We start from the raw sequence: 18,742 nt of genomic DNA, 5'->3' as shown, positions 1-18,742 counted from the left end.
CTCTTGCCTTACAGAAGTCTTTTTGTGGGGACCTCCAACAGTGCAAGGCCCTTTTAAGGCTCCCGGGTGCATTTCCCTTTTAAGACGCCATCTTGAGATTCCCACGAGGTTTCCCTTAGGCGCCGCCATTTTAGTTGTACTGCTTGCCTTTGTTCTTTGCAGCCACGAGGCTCGCCACCATCTTGAGCTCGCTGGCAGTGAGATCACTTTATTTTGTTATTTCTCCATTAAATTAAAAATTATTAGATTTTAAAATTAATTCAAAGTTACGTTTTTTTTTAAAAAGAAGTTTGTTCATGGTATTTCAGCAGCATCTACCTTAACCCGGGTTACTGATTTCCCAGATGTTTGTCGAGTCAGGATTAGCGCCTGCCGATATGAAACCTTCCGTTCTCCCTGCACCCTCCTCCATGCTTCAACTACAGCTGTTGATGTTTCTTATTGAAATGGCGGTTCTGAATAAGGGCGTTTGTGCCACTGATTCGGAGAAGCGCACAGCATTCAATAATGGCTGGCGGTGGATATATTTTCAAGATCTTGCAGAAAATACTGATACAACAGTAGGTGCAGCTCAGTGCAGAACATACTGATAACTGCAGGAGGAAGGAAAAACAGCCAAGAACGATTCGATCAGTCATAGTCCCTGTGGCCTCCGTACTTGCCGTAACTGCTGCCGTCCCCGCCGCTCTGGCTCAAGTACCCACCCGATTGGCTGTTGCGTTCTCCAGAGTTATGCCGGCCGCCTCCTCTCCTGCCGTTGGCGTGGCCCCCACCACCGCCACCGTCGTCCCGGCCTCCACCGTAGCCGCGACCGCCGGCCGACTTTCTCTCCGCGTGGGCCCCCCCGATTTGTCGCCCGTCGATGGATTTCCTGATCAACGCCTGCTCTTCCAGGGTCTGCTCGTCTGTGTGGGGATTTGGACTGCCAATGAATGACTTCTTTCTCCTCCAACTCGGTCGGCGCTGCTCTTTGGGGACCCGGGGGACAGCGGTCTGTGGAGGGATGAAGTCTTCCCAGCTCCCACGGACCTGCCCCATCCACCTCCTGCCGAGAAGCATCGGCCCATCACCTGCAATGACCCACAAAGGTAACCCGTGCGTCTCGCCCCCTTGAGATACCTGCACATCCGCTCTGCCAAGAACAGGTATCAGTTCTCTGGTGTAGGTATGCAGCTTTGCCGTGACTGGGACCAGCTTGGGTCGTGCAACTGGGTTGGCCCACAGTTTATCAAAAGTCTCTGACTCATCAACGATGGACCCGATCCAGTGTCTACTTCCATACTCACAGGGCCTCCATTGATCTTGACTTCCATAATTACTGGGGCTGAATCGTCGGTATACGTGTACAGTCCTAGCACCTCATCTTCTTCTGCCTGCTCCTCGCTGGATGGTGGATCCTCTACCATCTCCTCAGCCACACGGTGAGTCAGGTTTCTTTTGCACATACGCTGAAGGTGGCCTTTCGTGTGGCAAGTATTGCACGTATATCCGCAAACCTGCACCGGTGGGCCCCATGGCTTCCTCCGCAGCGCCAGCATGGTGTTACTTGATTAGCCCCCCTCGGTGGACTCTGAGTTCCCAGACCCCGAGGTCCGTGCTCTCTGCCCTGGGCAGAGCCACGTTCTGTAGTTTTGCCCGTGGCGGGCGCTATCCTGTGGACAGTGCCTGCCGCGTTCGAGACTGTGTGGATCATCTGCTTGATGCTGCAAGTCGAGGTCATAAATGCCCTGCTGATGGTGATGGCTTGCTTCAGGGTGACTGTAGGTTCCGTGGCTAGCAGCTTGTGAAGGATACACTCATGGCCAATCTCCATAACAAAAACGTCCCGCAACGCCTCGTCAAGGTGTGTGCCAAAATCATACGGCGCTGCAAGTCTTCTGAGGTCCGCAGCATATTTGGTGACATCCTGGCCCTCAGGTCTGCAGTGGTGGTAGAATTTGTGCCGGGCCGTGAGTATGCTCTCCTTCGGTTTCAGTTGGTCATGAATGAGTGCGATCAGCTCCTCATATGACTTGTCCCTGGCGCTCTCGGGTGCCAGCAAATCCCTGACGAAACAGTAAACCTCATCGCCACAAATCGAAAGCAATATCACCTTATGCTTCTCTCTCAGTGCGTCCGTGTTCCCCGTCAGGTCGTTTGCTGTGAAGTAGTACTCGAGCCTTTCCGTTAAGGTTCACCAGACTGATTCCCGGGATGGCGGGACTGACATATCAAGAAAGATTGGATCAACTGGGCTTGTATTCACTGGAGTTCAGAAGAATGAGAGGGGATCTCATAGAAACGTTTAAAATTCTGATGGGACTGGACAGGTTAGATGTAGGAAGAATGTTCCCAGCGTTGGTGAAGTCCAGAACCAGGGGTCACAGTCTAAGGATAAGGGGTAAGCCATTTAGGACTGAGATGAGGAGAAACTTCTTCACCCAGAGAGTGGTGAACCTGTGGAATTCTCTACCACAGAAAGTTGTTGAGGCCAATTCACTAAATATATTCAAAAAGGAGTTAGATGTAGTCCTTACTACTAGGGGGATCAAGGAGTATGGCGAGAAAGCAGGAACGGGGTACTGAAGTTGCATTTTCAGCCATGAACTCATTGAATGGCGGTGCAGGCTCTAAGGGCCAAATGGCCTACCCCTGAACCGATTTTCTATGTTTCTATGTTTCTATGTGTCCAAGGCCTCCCAATCATTGCCCAGTGTAAAATCCTTTAACGAGCCCAGAGTAGCCATGGTTGCGTGAAGTTCGTCCGTGTCCTTGTCGCCAATGTGATGTATGTAGCACTCAAATCACTGACTCCACACGGTCTCATGTTGTAGTAACGGCTGTGACCTTAGTCCTTTATTAGGTAACTCCAGAGTGCCTCTCAGGTGTGGTGGGCAGCCGTTTATACTCTGTCTATCAGGTACTTTCAGCACCCTCTGTGGCGCACCATTGTACTATTACATTTAATGTACCTGGGCAATACATAACACAGGGGTTGAGCAACTTCACCTTCATCTGTGTTAGAGCCCCGGTGATCAGCCAAATCATCAGAGAAGCGGTGAGTACAGCTTTTTTTGCAGATCCTTTGAAGTTGCCTTTTCTCTTTGCATGCATAGTCTTTGTAGCGGCACTGGCGAGCCCTGTGGTTTCCTCCACAGCACCAGCATGAGGCCATCTGGTTTGCCTCCATGTGGTGGACTCAGGGTTGCGGGACTCGGGGCAGCGTTTCTGCCCTCAGAAGTATCAATGCGGTGCACTGCTCTCGTCGGTTTAGAGTCCCTTAGTGCTTCATTTAGGTGGTTGCCAAAGTCGCACGGTGCAGCCAGTCTCCTTAAGTGTCCCAATCTTCCCCATCGATAAGATGCTGAGATTCAACATGCTGAGCTTGTGGTTCGTGACCTCATATTCTCATCGCCACTTGTAGTGTATGAAGGCACCTTTAGTAATGTTTCCACAAGGCAGGGTAAGATACTTAAACTGTGTAGATCTGAAGTCCTTTATTTGCAGCTGTGAGTTCCTTTTTATACTGGGTTACCTGCAGTGTGCAGGTAACCCTTAGGTCTCCAGCAGCAGCACCCGCAACTGGTGTACAGGTAAGGTGTGTACAGTGTAAGGGTACATTCAGTGTTGCATAACAGTGTTATAGACATCACACAGTAAACAGGCATGCATATACAACAAAAGGATATCTGCCTAAGCAGCTCGAGTGCACCTTACAATCACAATGGGTCATCTGCCATCTCTCTTGGTCTGAAAATGGTACCTGCAGCAGGAACAGGGTCCTACGCAAGGAAGAGGGCTAACACAGTGGAACAATGAAGTAAGTACAGCAGCATAATGCTGCAGCGCTTTGAGCCTCCAACATGCAGATTGATCTTAAAGTCACAACAGGGAGTCAAATAGGGGCCAGAGGCAATCCAAATGGCTCGGAAGGAAAACAAAGTCAGGGAGATAGTTATCCCATGCCACTCTCATACACCTGACTAGAGAGTGGCATTGGCAGAGCTCTTAGAGCATGTCCCTGTCCACCCTCTTGATGGAGACATAGCGACCTGAAGGAAGGAAACTCAGAGTAAATAAATACAACACAAGGGAGAGGAATGATTCAAAAATACATGGAAAAGAATTAAATATATTTTTTAGGGTAGCAACTATAAACTGACCATGTTCCAGCAAAATGTAGGTTAATGCTCAGGCTGTATTTAACCATTGCAATAATAGGAAAACACCTTTAAGTCTTTCAATCGCCATTATAGCATGCCTCAGATATTGAGGTTCATCTATCTGCCTACTTGAAAGTAACCATTAAGTTATATCAAAGGTAAACTGCCTGTGGAGATCCAGAAGAATTGTACAAGAACGACGGGGTCTTTAGTACCCTTTTTGACTGTTTGTTTCCAGGTGATGAGAAGGGGTAAAATGAAAGTCAGCTGGCCATATAACATTCATCAGAGAATCAATTAAAATATTCTAAAAAGAACAGCTAATATTTTAGACTATTATGTTTCAAAACAGTTTATTACCGTTGGCTACATGTTCTATTAATTTGCTTCTGTATAATCATTTTTCTTATAAATAATTAAAGTTGACTATTATTTTTAGCCTGAATACAACAGTCTCAGAGTAGTGGTTTTATGACTTTCAAAGTGGAAAGGAGAACTTGTTGGAAAATCATGAAAACTCCAGTACAAAGTACCACGGTAAAAGGATAATTGTTTGTCACGTGACACACTAACCCATTCGCGTTTCAGTTCAAAAACGATGCAGGTTTGCCCTTGCACTGTACACGTGACTGAAAAATGTTAGGAAGAGAACCCAAAATGCAACAACCCCATTGTGTCAGATGCAGACCATGTAAGCTTTATCTTAGCAAATACTGTGCTTGTGAACACTTTTGCTCTCTTGTTCTGTCACATAGCTTTACTCGTATAGACTTTACATGATACGGGATAAGCCATGTTGAGTGAGGTACATTTTGAATAACCTTATTGTATCTGGCTATCAGGCAGCTCAACATTATTTTTATGGTTCTGAAGTTATTCAGGGCTATGCTATTTCTATTTCTTGTTTCCATCCTACAAAGATGAGTCATGGTTATGAATGTGTCAGGCGTGATTGGAAGTAGTTTTTTACAGTTGGCACAATGATAACAATAGCTTGTATTAAATTGTTACTTTACATGTAATCCAGTATTAACAGTGGATCTAATTCCTGGAATGAATGAAAGAATACTCTTCTGTTTCAATACTATTTTTGGTTTCTGGCTTGCTAATACTGTTACATCCAAAAGGTTCACCAATGGAAGACATACAATTGTCAGAAACAGAGATTATTTTGGAATTTAATAAAACATTTATTATTAATTAGCTTCATGATTTAACTCAGAATCTTTTTAATTGGAAGCTGAGGAGGGAAGGGGGAGGGGGAGGTAGGACATGGTTAGAGGCTCCGGAAAAGAGTAGGGAGCAGGGGGCGGATATGGGGAGAGATAGAGCAGGATTAAATACCAGAGGTCCAGGAAGGGACAAAATCAAAGAGACTGGCTGAGGATGCCAGAGCAAGATTGAAGCTCAAAGTAAGTGGCTGCTGTGGTGTAGATAGTGATAGCAGGTAGATAAATCTGGCCAGAGTGGAGGCAAGGGCAGAGGAGGATGGGGGAAAGGCGGGAAGGAAGGAGGATGGGGGAAGTAGGAGGAGATGGAAAACATGTAGTTGAGGAGAGGAGGTGGGACAAGAGCGGGGAGGAGACCACTATTTTGGCTGACAACAACAAAAACATGGCTGATGGTTGCAAACGAGGATAGGGAGCATCAAACTGTGTTGGACGCGACGCAGCAAACGAAGCAGGAGAATGTAGTCAGCCGAGATATTGACCTAAGTGGCCAAGCCAAGGAACATCAGCCTGGCAGTGACAGGAGAGTGGAGGACAGTTCACTGCAGCCTTCAGGAAACCACCAAAGGAAACTTTAGGTTGGGTGCCAAATAAGTTGGATTAATGGAAGCTTTTTGTGCCTTTATCTATTTATAAGTATTGTTGTACCAAAATCAATTTGATAGTTTTGACATTCTTTTTACTGTACACCACATGTTGCAACCTATTGTTGCCTGCTGTAAGACTCAACTGTGTTTTCTGAATAAAGACATTTGTTAATGTAATAATGTTATGCAATACTAAAAAAGCCTGACAAAGGCTTTGTGAATTAGATACTTATGAACTTTATGATGTCAAGACTTCTACCTATTTTGTCATTGCTTTAGAAAAATGAAAAAAAGTCTGTCCTCTGTCCAATGAGTTTGGAGCGGTTTGATGCAACAGTAACAGCAGAATCTTCAGAAATTCCTACACTAATAGTTCATAATATTATGAAATCATCCAGATTTGTTAAAAATCGGAATTATTTTTTGCATCAAGTGCTAAAGTTCTGTATTTTAAATCAAGGCGCATGCTATGTTTTTATTATGGGGAGGCAGCATCTCTTCTCTAATCGTAATAGCCCAGAATTTGCTAAAAAAATACAAATAATAGCGTGTGAACAATGTATGCTGTTATTAATGTGCGAATCAGTCAGCAACTTGCAGCGAGGGTAAATACGCGGTGAATTGCGAATCGCCACAAGTTGCTGGCTGATTTGCACCACTCCGCTATTCATTTCGCGAAAACGGCTACATGTCCTGAACCACCCTGTGATTTTCATGAAGGCATTTGCACATTAATTGGCCATTAATCTCACCACAGAAAATTAAGTCGAGTAATTAACAGTGCTACTACTCTTTTAATGACGTGATAATTGTTAATGACTGCCAATCAATCTTACTGGCCCAGAAAGTGAAGTATTAAATGTGTGGCGTCTCATTCCTTCAGGTTATGAATTGTTATTGGGGATTTTTTGAAATGTCAAATTTTAAATTTAAGGGCTCAATTTTCCCCAATGCCGTTTTCTTGCGTATTTGAAGAGTTATGCCCGTTTTTTTGGGGCCCAACTACACCAAAAAAAAAATTTCCCTGTTCTAATTTTTGAAATTGGCGCCGCACAGCCTGTCCTTTGGCTTTGGGGGTGGAGTCTAAAGTCTGCATTGTAAAAAGGAGGCCCATCCGCCCCCCACTTCTGTGCATGCGTGGAAAAAAAAGACATTTTTTACGTGACTGTTATGGGCACGCACACCCAGTACACCTCCTGGTCTGCATTCAACCATTTTTAGAGTCAGTTGTGTGTGAAATCTTTTATTCTGAGTGGAAAAAATCAGAGCTGCAATACAAGATGCAATGCGGTGCAAGGACCAAGAATTTCTCACAGGATGAAGTGGAGGCACTAGTTACTGTGATTGAGAACAGATGGCACGAGCTGGACACCAGCAGAGGTCACATAAAAGTTTCACCAAAAGAAATGAAGAAACGCTGGAACCAACTTGCAGAAGATTACTGTGCAATGGTGACCACCCCGAGGTCTAGAGGCCAGTGCAAAAAGAAGTGGTAGGACCTTGGTCAAGTAGTTAGTGTAAGTAATATTTTCATTTATTCACTGGAATTGCAATTGTAAATGTAACCATCTGTTTGTTCCACCCAGCAGAAAGACACCCTCTCTAAAAAGTTATATTTTCATCTTTGCGGAGGAAGGTGGCCCACAACAAAAAGAGAGAGAACTCGAACAGGAGGAGGCCCGGCAAATCTGCACCCACTGACACCCTTGGAAAAGAGGGTCGCTGCTTTGATGGGTCCTGCCTGGAGAAAAGCAACCACCACTGCACAAGCTGAGCCCACACTCGAGGGAGAGGGTAAGTCCTGCAAATTCTACAGTCTGGCTTTCCTAAATGTTAAGTATTGCACGGGCTAGCCATGCTTGGGTTCATGGGGATGTCTCCATCAGCTACGCTTCGGTTGATGCAATGTGCTATCATTCATCGAGGTCCTTCAAATCAGCCTGCTGCCTGCGCTGTGTGAGGCTACTCTTGCCACCCACCCTGCCCCCTCCTCTGCTGCTAGCCATTTGTCTGATCTGTTATATTTTGCGGAACTTGAGGCCAACCTTGACTAGGCTGAAGCTGATACAGAAGATTCAGACACGGATGAGCCTGAAGAGAACTTTTTCCAATCTTACCTTCCAGACCAAGAACATGGGGGTGAGGGGGTGGGGGAGGATGAAGCCCCTACTCTTGTACTCACTCTGGAGGAGGTGCTGATGCCACCCATTGAGCTGCCCCTTTCCTGAGTGGTGCAAGTGTTGGGACATTTCATGGTTTCACACTGAGGCAGCGGGTTCCAGTGGGGTGCAGCAATCCACACCCAGGGTGTGCGCTCTCCTGAGATGCAGAATGTAAAAGATGTGGTACAGATGATGGCAATGAGTGGGGAGAGCTTTGACCTTATGCAATCACTCCTGGAAACCATCGGTGGGGTGGATGATGAGGTATCGGGACTGTCGGAAGAAGTAACAACACTCTCGCGAGAAATGGGAACCCTGGGCACAAGAGGGAGGGACTGTCGCAGGCAGTTGAGACTTTGCCGGAGCACATGAGGGAGGTAATGTCGGAGGTAGTTGAGATGCTGTCGGGGCACATGAGGGTGGGAATGTCGGAGTTAGCTGCTGCAATAAGGGAACACACTCAGACCCCATGGCCATTGACGGAATCAACTGTCACTCCCGCTCCGAACCCGAGACCCGCCTCTGAAGAGACCCAAGCCGGGCCTTCCACATTATCGGCTACCCACGCCGCCCAACAAGAAGTGCGCATTACCCGAGATGTAAGTCATCTTAAAGTTTGTAAGTGATCTTAAAATTTGAGAGTGATCTTAACTGAATAGTTTAAAGTTTGATACAAGAATATTTTTATTAAAGTTAAGTTAAGTGCAAACAAGTGTTTGTTAAAATTTTGAATAAAAAATATTTTAAATTATAACTGAATCATTTACATTATTTGTTTCATTATTAACACAACACAACATTACGGAACAGGTCCAAACAGTAAATATGGTCTATTTGGAATTGTTGCCGCTGAGCCGTCAGGCAGCCAAGTGTTCACGGATGAGCTGCTGGCACAAGGCTCGAGCAATCGTTAAAGGGGCACGACGGCCTGCCCTCCTCCGCCGTCGTGCTTGCCCCCCGGTTCAGATAGTTGCATGGTTTCCTCATCCTCTTCCTCCTCATCTGCATCTTCCTTCTCATCATCAGCCACTCTCACTTCAGCTGGGTCTTCTACTACCATCTGCTGTTGTCTCATGATGACTAAGTTGTGCAGCATGCAGCAGACAACAGTGAACTGACTGACAATCTCAGGGGAGAATTGCAAATAGCCTCCGGAATGGTCCAGGCATTGGAATCACTGCTTCAAGATGCCAATGGTCCTCGCTATTATGCTGCACGTCGCAATGCGCGACATGTTGTATTCCCGCTCAGCATCTATCCGGGTTACGCATAGGGGCGTCATGCGTCATGAGCCAGGTGGCGAGGCCGTACCCTTTTTCCCCAGCAACCAGCTCTGCCCTTCTGGCTGCTGCTGAAACATGGCAGATATAGCGCTCTCATGCAGGATGAAAGCATCATGGGTGCCCCCAGGTATCTCACATCAACTGACGTGAGGCGATGCATGTCGTCACACATGAGCTGCACACTAACGGAGTGGAAGCCTTTTCTGTTCCTGTACATCTCGGAAGTCTCCAAAGGTGCTCACAAGGCAATGTGGGTACTATCGATGCAGCCCTGTACCTTGGGGAAGCCAGCAATCCTGGAGAAGCCCACAGCCCTGTCACACATTGTCTGGGCGGTCATGGGGACCTTTATGTAGTCATTCCTCCGGACATATAGTGCAGCAGTTACCTGCCAAATGCAGATATGTGTTGCATGTTGAGAAATGGCGCACACATCCCCAATTGTGGCCTGGAATGATCCAGATGCATAAAATGAAAGTGCAGCTGTAACCTTCACTTCAACTGACAAAGCAGTCCTCCTGACGCTTCTAGGGTGCAGGTCTGCTTTTATTAACTCACAGATCTCAGTTACAACTTATTTGCGGAAACGCAGCCTTCTGACACAGTCTGCATCGCTCAGGTGCAGGTATGAACGCCTGTCTCGATATACCCGATGTGGGTAAGGCCTCCTGCCCATCACCCTCCGTGCTCTGAGGTTCCTCAGGTGATGCAGTCTTATCAATCTTCTCCCCCGCAGCACCACCATGCAGAAGGCTTGCACGAGGTATGGCATTGTCAATATTGTCCCCATAGTTAAATTGTAGCTTTGCAACAACCTCTAAACAGCAGGACAAAGTACTCACACCTCTTCTTTCCTCGCTCTCTCCAAGGTGGGCATCCTAGTATGGACCACACCCTGGTCTGCACATGCGCAATAGGCTTGCTTACAACAGGAAGCTAGGCATTCAATGAAAACATTTGGAACAACAAAGTGTAATGCAATTCTTTCATTCTTGATTTTTTTTCAAAGTACCACCCCACCACCGAACATCTCCTAACCGGGCTCGATGGTCGGAGCATTGGCAGGCAGAATAGTTTCCTCGCCCAGACACACAGGCTCAGGGCTCGGCTTCAACCCCCGCCGGGCTTCGTTCGAAGCTGCTGAGGGGACAGTATTGAGGATGAAACAGAGCTTTTAGAAATTGATAATTTATAGCCTTAGGGTTCTCATCCTTTATATAAGAAATATAAGTGACTGGCACTTCAGTTCACTTTCACCCCCGCCACCCCCCCCCCACCCCTGGATTATTTTGAAGACAAACACCGAGCCCTTGTATCCAGACGAGGGAGCAATTCTGCCGGCCGACACTCCGACCTTCGAGCCCGGTGAGGAGACGTTCAGTGGTAGTGTGGTACTTTGAAAAAAAATCAAAAATTCAAAAATTGCATTAGACTTCTGGCCAACATTTACCTTCAATCAACATCACTAAAACGGATTATCAGGGCATTATCACGTCGCTTTTTGTGGGAGCTTGCTTTGCACAAATTGACTGCTGCATTTCCTGCATTACAGTTCCTGTGGACTGGAGGGTAGCTAATGTAACACCACTTTTTAAAAAAGGAGGGAAAGAGAAAACGGGTAATTATAGACCAGCTAGCCTGACATCAGTAGTGGGGAAAATGTTGGAATCAAATATTAAAGATGAAATAACAACGCATTTGGAAAGCAGTGACAGGATCAGTCCAAGTCAACATGGATTTATGAAAGGGAAATCACACTTGACAAATCTTCTGGAATTTTTTGAGGATGTAACTAATAGAGTGGACAAGTGGATGTGGTGTATTTGGACTTTCAAAAGACTTTTGACAAGATCCCACATAAGAAATTGGTGTGCAAAATTAAAGCACATGGTATTGGGGGTAATGTACTGACGTGGATAGAGAACTGGTTGGCAGACAGGAAGCAGAGAGTTGGGATAAATGGGTCCTTTTCAAAATGTCAGGCAGTGTCTCGTGGGGTGCCGCAGGGCTCAGTGCTGGGACCCCAGCTATTTACAATATACATTAATGATTTAGATGAAGGAATTGAGTGTAATATCTCCAAGTTTGCAGATGACACTAAACTGGGTGGCGGTGTGAGCTGTGAGGAGGATGCTAAGAGGCTGCAGGGTGACTTGGACAGGTTAGATGATTGGGCAAATGCATGGCAGATGCTGTATAATGTGGATAAATGTGAGGTTATCCACTTCGGGGGCAAAAACACAAAGGCAGAATATTATCTGAATGGCGGCAGATTAGGAAAAGGGGAGGTGCAATGAGACCTGGGTGTCATGGTACATCAGTCATTGAAAGTTGGCATGCAGGTACAGCAGGCGGTGAAGAAGGCAAATGGCATGTTGGCCTTCATAGCGAGGGGATTTGAGTATAGGAGCAGGGAAGTCTTACTGCAGTTGTACAGGGCCTTAGTGAGGCCTCACCTGGAATATTGTGTTCAGTTTTGGTCTCCTAATCTGAGGAAAGACGTTCTTGCTATTGAGGGAGTGCAGCGAAGGTTCACCAGACTGATTCCCGGGATGGCAGGACTGACATATGAGGAGAGACTGGATCGACTGGGCCTGTATTCACTGGAGTTTAGAAGAATGAGAGGGGATCTCAGAGAAACATATAAAATTCTGACGGGACTGGACAGGTTAAATGCAGGAAGAATGTTCCCAATGTTGGGGAAGTCCAGAACCAGGGGACACAGTCTAAGGATAAGGAGTAAACTATTTAGGACTGAGATGAGGAAAAATTTCTTCACTCAGAGAGTTGTTAACCTGTGGAATTCCCTACCGCAGAGAGTTGTTGATGCCAGTTCGTTGGATATATTCAAGAGGGAGTTAGATGTGGCCCTTACGGCTAAAGGGATCAAGGGGTATGGAGAGAAAGCAGGAAAGGTGTACTGAGATGAATGATCAGCCATGATCTTATTGAATGGTGGTGCAGGCTCGAAGGGCTGAATGGCCTACTCCTGCACCTATTTTCTATGTTTCTATGTCGATGTTTCTACAATGATTACACTTCAAAAAGTACTTCATTGGCTGTAAGTGTTTTCAGATGTCCAGTGGTTGTGAAACGCGCTATATAAATGCAAGTTTTTCTTTTTCTCCGTATCTGATTTGACACTATATTCATCCACTCAAATTCACTCTTTTTCAGCCTTTCCTTTGTTTATTTCTCAATCCTTAAATCTCATTGGTTAAGGAGATACACTATTTGTCCCATTGTTTGCCAAGGTCCCTGATGCCCTGTTGCTCTTGGCATGCTGTTATCAGCTCACACTTCCAGCAAAAAATTTCAAACCTAAATATGCACGAACAAGTTTAACTAACAGGTCACGTCTCAAGAAGCCCCGCTCCAGTAAATTCTGGGCCATTGTGTTTGTGTTTTGTGGGGTTATAGTTCACAGCTTGAAAGACAGTTGTGTCCAATTTTCTTACACCTTTACAGAGTTGTAAAAGACACTGAGGGGAGGGAATTTTGAACTTTCCCATAATACTGCCATGAAGTACCTGACCAATTTTCATGGTTGTTTACATACCAGTGATGAGCGGCTCACACATTTTGAGCAGCTCACCAATTGGACAAGGATCAAAATCCGCTGCCATCACCTCCAAGTTCCCTTCCACGTCACACGCCATCCTGACTTGGAAATATATCGCTGTTCTTTCGTTGTCGCTGGGTCAAAATCCTGGAACTCCCTCCCTAACAGCACTATGAGAATACCTTCACCACATGGACTACAGCGGTTCAAGAAGGCGGCTCACCACCACCTTCTCAAGGGCAATTGGGGATGGGCAATAAATGCTGGCCTTGCCCAGCAATGCCCACATCCCAGGAACAAATTTTTTTAAAGTCCAAAATTGGTGACTTTTTATTCAGTTGAAAGGAGTAAGTTTAGCACTCTAGCAAGAAAGATTTGCATTTATATAGCACCTTTCATGACCTCAGGATGCCCTAAAGTGCTTTACAACCAATGAAGTACTTTTCAAATATTACTATTGTAATGTAGGAAACGAGGCAGCCAAATTGTGCACAGCAAGCTCCCACAAACAGCAATTTGATAATGACCAGATAATCTACTTTTTTTAGTGACATTGATTTAGGCTTTATTATGAGAGTCGACTTGAAATGACAGGCAAAATAAAATGCTAGCCAGACTGGATTGGACAGTAAGTTCCAGCAAAGAATGACCTGCGATTAACTAAGCTTTCAGCATTCACTGGGCTCCAAGATTCTCCATGTTAAAAGTTAGTATTGCTGTCACAAAAGGAATCTTAATGATAATGATAATTTTAGAATTGTTCTGAATTTTAACTACTCGTGCATGTAATACTGTACAAAATCTGTGTTTTGGTGCTGTCAGGTGCTAATGTTGTGTACTTTTACTATAAACTGGCCTATAAAGTCCCATTCATTGGGGTGACAATAATTCTGGTTCCTTGCTCCTAAAATTAAACACAGTCAGTATGTTTTACCTGTAGGTGCTGATCAAGTTGAAGGTAAACGTTTGGAATAAAATCATCAGGGATATTCAGCTCTAAGGAAAGATAAATGAATAGATTAGATAAATAAGGTAATATGGAATTAAAAGAAAAGCAAATAAGAAAAGTAAACAATTCTTATCATTACTATAGTTCAATTCTAATGCTTATATAACGGACTTAAAGGCAAAAGATAATACATGGTGTTTGTCATGTATCCTACATGGTTACTGTTTGTACTATTACAAGGTGTGCCACCAGAGGGCACAGTAGTGGGAGACTTGTAGGTTACTTGTACAGGTGTGCCTGGCCTAGTGTAAAAGGCAGGCCACCAGGTGTGATCCTGACTCTGGAGTTATCAATAAAGGACTAAGGTCACTACAGTTCAAGTACAACACATTGTCTCGTGGAGTCATTACCAGAGCATCTAAAGACATAACAATTGGTGACGAGATTACGGACCTTCACATGAAAATGGCTACCCTTGGTACGCTGCAGCAGTTCGCCGATGGTGATGATTGGGAAGCCTTTGTGGAGAGGCTCGACCATTTATTCACAGCAAACGACCTGGCAGGCGACGGTTCGGCCACACTGGCTGATAAGCGTAGAGCTATCCTGCTAACGAGTTGTGGGCCCACTGTCTATGGCCTCGTCAGGGACTTGCTGGCACCAGCGAAGACAGCGACCAAGACGTATGAGGAGCTTGTAACCCTGATCCAAGAACAACTCAAGCCCCAAAGAGAGCATCCTCACAGCCAGACACCGGTTTTATACACACCGACGGCCCGAAGGCAGGATATCGCGAAATATGCCGCAGACCTCAGGAGGCTGGCGGCACCGTGTGATTTCCGCGACCACCTCACCGACGCGCTGCGGGATATCTTTGCCATTGGAATCGGCCATGAGGGCCTTCTTCATAAGCTACTGTCTGCGGATACCATAGTCACGCTGCAGAAGGCCACCTCCGTGAGCCAGGCATTCATGACCTCGACCTGCGGTTCCAAGCAGGTGACGCATCCTCAGGACTCAAACTCGGCAAGTACTGTGCACAGAGTGGCGCCTTTTAGAGACTGGATTGTAGAACGTGAACCTTCTCAGGGAAGTGAGAACAGGCCCCCCGAGTCCCTTAACTCAGAGTCCGCCGAGGGGGGGTTAACCGAGTAGCTCCATGCTGGTGTTGTGGAGGAAATCACAGGGCTCACCAGTGCCACTTTAAAGACGGTGTGTAAATGCTGCAGCACAAAGGGCCACCTCCAGCGAATGTGTAAAAGAAATATGACTCACTGTGTTGATGAAGACTCTGCATATGGCCATGAATCCAGCGCGGATTATGAAACGATAGTCAGATGAGGTATATGTCATGTTTACCTGCACCACCGAGTGTTCCCGTTGAGGATGGAAGTCAAGATAAATGGCGTTCCAGTCTTCATGGAAGTGGACATGGGGGCGAGCCAGTCAGTAATGAAACAAGAAGCCTTTGAGAGGCTATGGGGCAATCAAACTGAACGACCCAAGTTGGTCCCGGTTCAGGCAAAGTTGCGCACTTACACCAATGAACTTATCCCAGTCGTTGGTAGTGCGGATATAAAGGTACTCCATGATGGCGCGGTGCACAAGTTAGCCCGTGGATTGTTGCAGGTGATGGACCAACGCTACCCGGAAGGTGGTGGATGGAGAAGATAGACGTCCTCCGCGCTCAGAGGCAAAGCAAGCCCTCACCTGTGAGTAGACCCATCACCAGAGAACAGACCAGTACAGCACCCGAGGCACAGACCGCTCAGCACGACTGCGTGGAGATGATCCAGCTGAGACGACCCGAACGCACCTTCCAGGCTCCAGTGGCAGGACTCCAGAGGAAGAAAATCGGATCCAAAGACGACTTCCCGCTTCGGTGGCAGAACCCGGGCAGAAGAGGATCACCACAGTCGACATTGTGGATGGAGGAAAGGTGGTGCCCAAACCACGAGGTGATACGCTGAAGAAAAAGATGGCGGCGGCCAGACCACGCGGTGCAGCGCTGATGGAGCAACACGTGGCACCAAACGGAGAAGAGGATTGGAGTAAAGATAGCAAAACTCTCTTAAAGGAGGTCTGCAACCCACCACACTTAAAGGGACAATTCCACATTCTTAATCAATGTAAGAGCAACTATGAGTTAGATGTAAAATGTGTAGTTGATGATCAGAGTTGTGTACATGCAATAAGCAAAGAAAAGTCGCACAATCGCGATCGGAGCTACAGGTTACTTACCATGAATAATGAAAAGTTGTGCGATGTAGGATTTCAACTGCATTCAGTCAATGCAGCGGGCAGACACCCATTGGGAGCACACAGGTCCAGCGAGCTACCCAATGTAGTAGCCTGTGTCCCTGGGACCAGAGTCATGCACCATGGAGTGTGGCCACAAGTAGCCAATACATACGAGCTGCAGAGCAAGCGATCTCAGGAGGGCAACGGCACCGGTATCAATACCCTGCCCCTGATCGGTTCCACCTCTCAGGCACCCAATGGCAGCAACCGCCACGAGTCTGAAAGAGCAAACTGTGCCAAGGCGCAGCCCCCAGACCCTATCGCCACCAAGGCCATATCCGGGAATGAAGGGTCACCCGCAACAGTTCTCCCAGATGGGACCGGGACCAGCCAGGATCCCAACCAAATAATGCCCAGGCAAGCGAGTCAGCAGTTCCCTGTGCACTGCTAGACGACTGCCCCTCAGGGAGCAGCAGCGACCCGGGGCATAAGGAGAGGACAGAGAGGTCACAGGCATCTGTGAACCTGGCCGACGCTAGGAACAATGGCAAATGTCCCGAGAGCAGGCAACTTGAGCCAACCGGGTTCCCACTGCCAGCACTGGGCACCGCGCCATCACCAGACGACCTGGACACCATCCAGCAGTCCTGGCACTAGTTTGTCCACACCAAGAATATTCCAAGCATGTACCACGAATGCAACACTGTAACTGCAAATGTTTTTTTTGGACATGAATGTAAAGAGCTGACGGCACCATCTGTATGTGTGTGTGGGGGTGGGGGGTGGAGAATGGAGTGGTCATGGACACACAAACAGAAACCACCAACAGTCTACTGCGAACAAAACACCACCCACTCACCCAAGATAGAAACGACCCGCCAAGGGTCAACCAGATAGAGCTAAGCCCAGAGCACAGTCAATGCAGAGACGATTTGCACTAAAGGCTTGGGGGAGAGTGATGTCATGTATCCTACATGGTTACTGTTTGTACTATTACAAGGTGAGCCACCAGAGGGCACAGCAGTGGGAGACTTGTAGGTTACCTGTACAGGTGTGCCTGGCCTAGTATAAAAGGCAGGTCACCATGTGTGATCATCACTCTGGAGTTATCAATAAAGGACAAAGGTCACCATAGTTCAAGTACAACACATTGCCTCGTGGAGTCATTATCAGAGCATCTAAAGACATAACAGTGCTGTAGCGCAGTTGTGCACGCAGAGTGGTAGAATGAGGAACTAAAAGATATCCTTATTAGGCGGGAAATTGTGTTAGGGAAATTGATGGGATTAAAGGCCAATAAATCCCCGGGTCCTGATAGTCTGCATCCCAGAGTACTTAAGGGAGTGGCCCTAGAAATAGTGGATGCATTGGTGATCATTTTCCAACAATCTATCGACTCTGAATCAGTTCCTATGGACTGGAGGGTAGCTAATGTAACACCACTTTTTTTAAAAAGGAGGGAGAGAGAAAGTGGGTAATTATAGACCGGTTAGCCTGACATCAGTAGTGGGGAAAATGATTAAGGATGAAATTAAGGATGAAATAGCAGCCCATTTGGAGAGCAGTGACAGGATTGGAGCGAGTCAGCATGGATTTCTGAAAGGTAAATCATGCTTGATGAATCTTCTAGAATTTTTTAAGGATGTAACTAGTAGAGTGGACAAGGGAGAACCAGTGGATGTGGTGTATTTGGACTTTCAAAAGGCTTTTGACAAGGTCCCGCACAAGAGATTCGTGTGCAAAATCAACGCACATGGTATTGGGGGTAATATACTGACGTGGATAGAGAACTGGTTGACAGACAGGAAGCAGAGAGTCGGGATAAACGGGTCCTTTTCAGAATGGCAGGCAGTGACTAGTGGAGTGCTGCAGGGCTCAGTGCTGGGACCCCAGCTCTTTACACTGTACATTAACAATTTGGCTGAAGGAAAGGAGTGTAATATCTCCAAGTTTGTGGATGACACTAAACTGGGTGGCAGTGTGAGCTGTGACGCTAAGGGGCTGCAGGGTGACTTGGACAGATTAGGTGAGTGGGCAAATACATGCAGATGCAGTATAATGTGGATAAATGTGAGGTATCCATTTTGGGGGCAAAAACACGAAGGCAGAATATTATCTAAATGGCGGCAGACTAGAAAAAGGGGAGGTGCAACGAGACCTGGGTGTCATGGTTCATCAGTCACTGAAAGTGGGCACGCAGGTACAGCAGGCAGTAAAGAAGGCAAATGGCATATTGGCCTTCAAAGCTAGGGGATTTGGATATAGGAGCAGGGAGATCTTACTGCAGTTGTACAGGGCCTTAGTGAGGCCTCACCTGGAATATTGTGTTCAGTTTTAGTCTCCTAGTCTGAGGAAGGACGTTCTTGCTATTGAGAGAGTGCAGCGAAGGTTCACCAGACTGATTCCAGGGATGGCTGGGCTGTCATATGAGGAGAGACTGGATCAACTGGGCCTTTATTCACTGGAGTTTAGAAGGATGAGAGGGGATCTCATAGAAACATAAGATTCTGACGGGACTGGACAGGTTAGATGCGAGAAGAATGTTCTCGATGTTGGGGACGTCCAGAACCAGGGGACATAGTCTTAG

General features: G+C 46.6%; 1 protein-coding gene across 3 annotated transcripts in view; it reads right to left on the bottom strand.

Moving 5' to 3' along the window:
• Positions 1 to 18,742, bottom strand: part of map3k7cl (map3k7 C-terminal like) — a 276,779-nt gene that overhangs the window by 102,458 nt on the left and 155,579 nt on the right. For all 3 annotated transcript variants that reach the window (XM_070892890.1, XM_070892891.1, XM_070892889.1), the window contains one exon: positions 13,900 to 13,961. In XM_070892890.1, the coding sequence (XP_070748991.1) occupies positions 13,900 to 13,961 (62 nt within the window). The remainder of the gene's footprint in view (positions 1 to 13,899; positions 13,962 to 18,742) is intronic.

The sequence above is a fragment of the Pristiophorus japonicus genome, chromosome 11 (genome assembly GCF_044704955.1).
Source record: "Pristiophorus japonicus isolate sPriJap1 chromosome 11, sPriJap1.hap1, whole genome shotgun sequence".
In the NCBI taxonomy this organism is placed as follows: Eukaryota; Metazoa; Chordata; class Chondrichthyes; family Pristiophoridae; genus Pristiophorus; species Pristiophorus japonicus.
The sequence above is the reverse complement of the archived record's forward strand: the minus strand, read 5'-3'. Positions and strand labels throughout refer to the sequence as shown.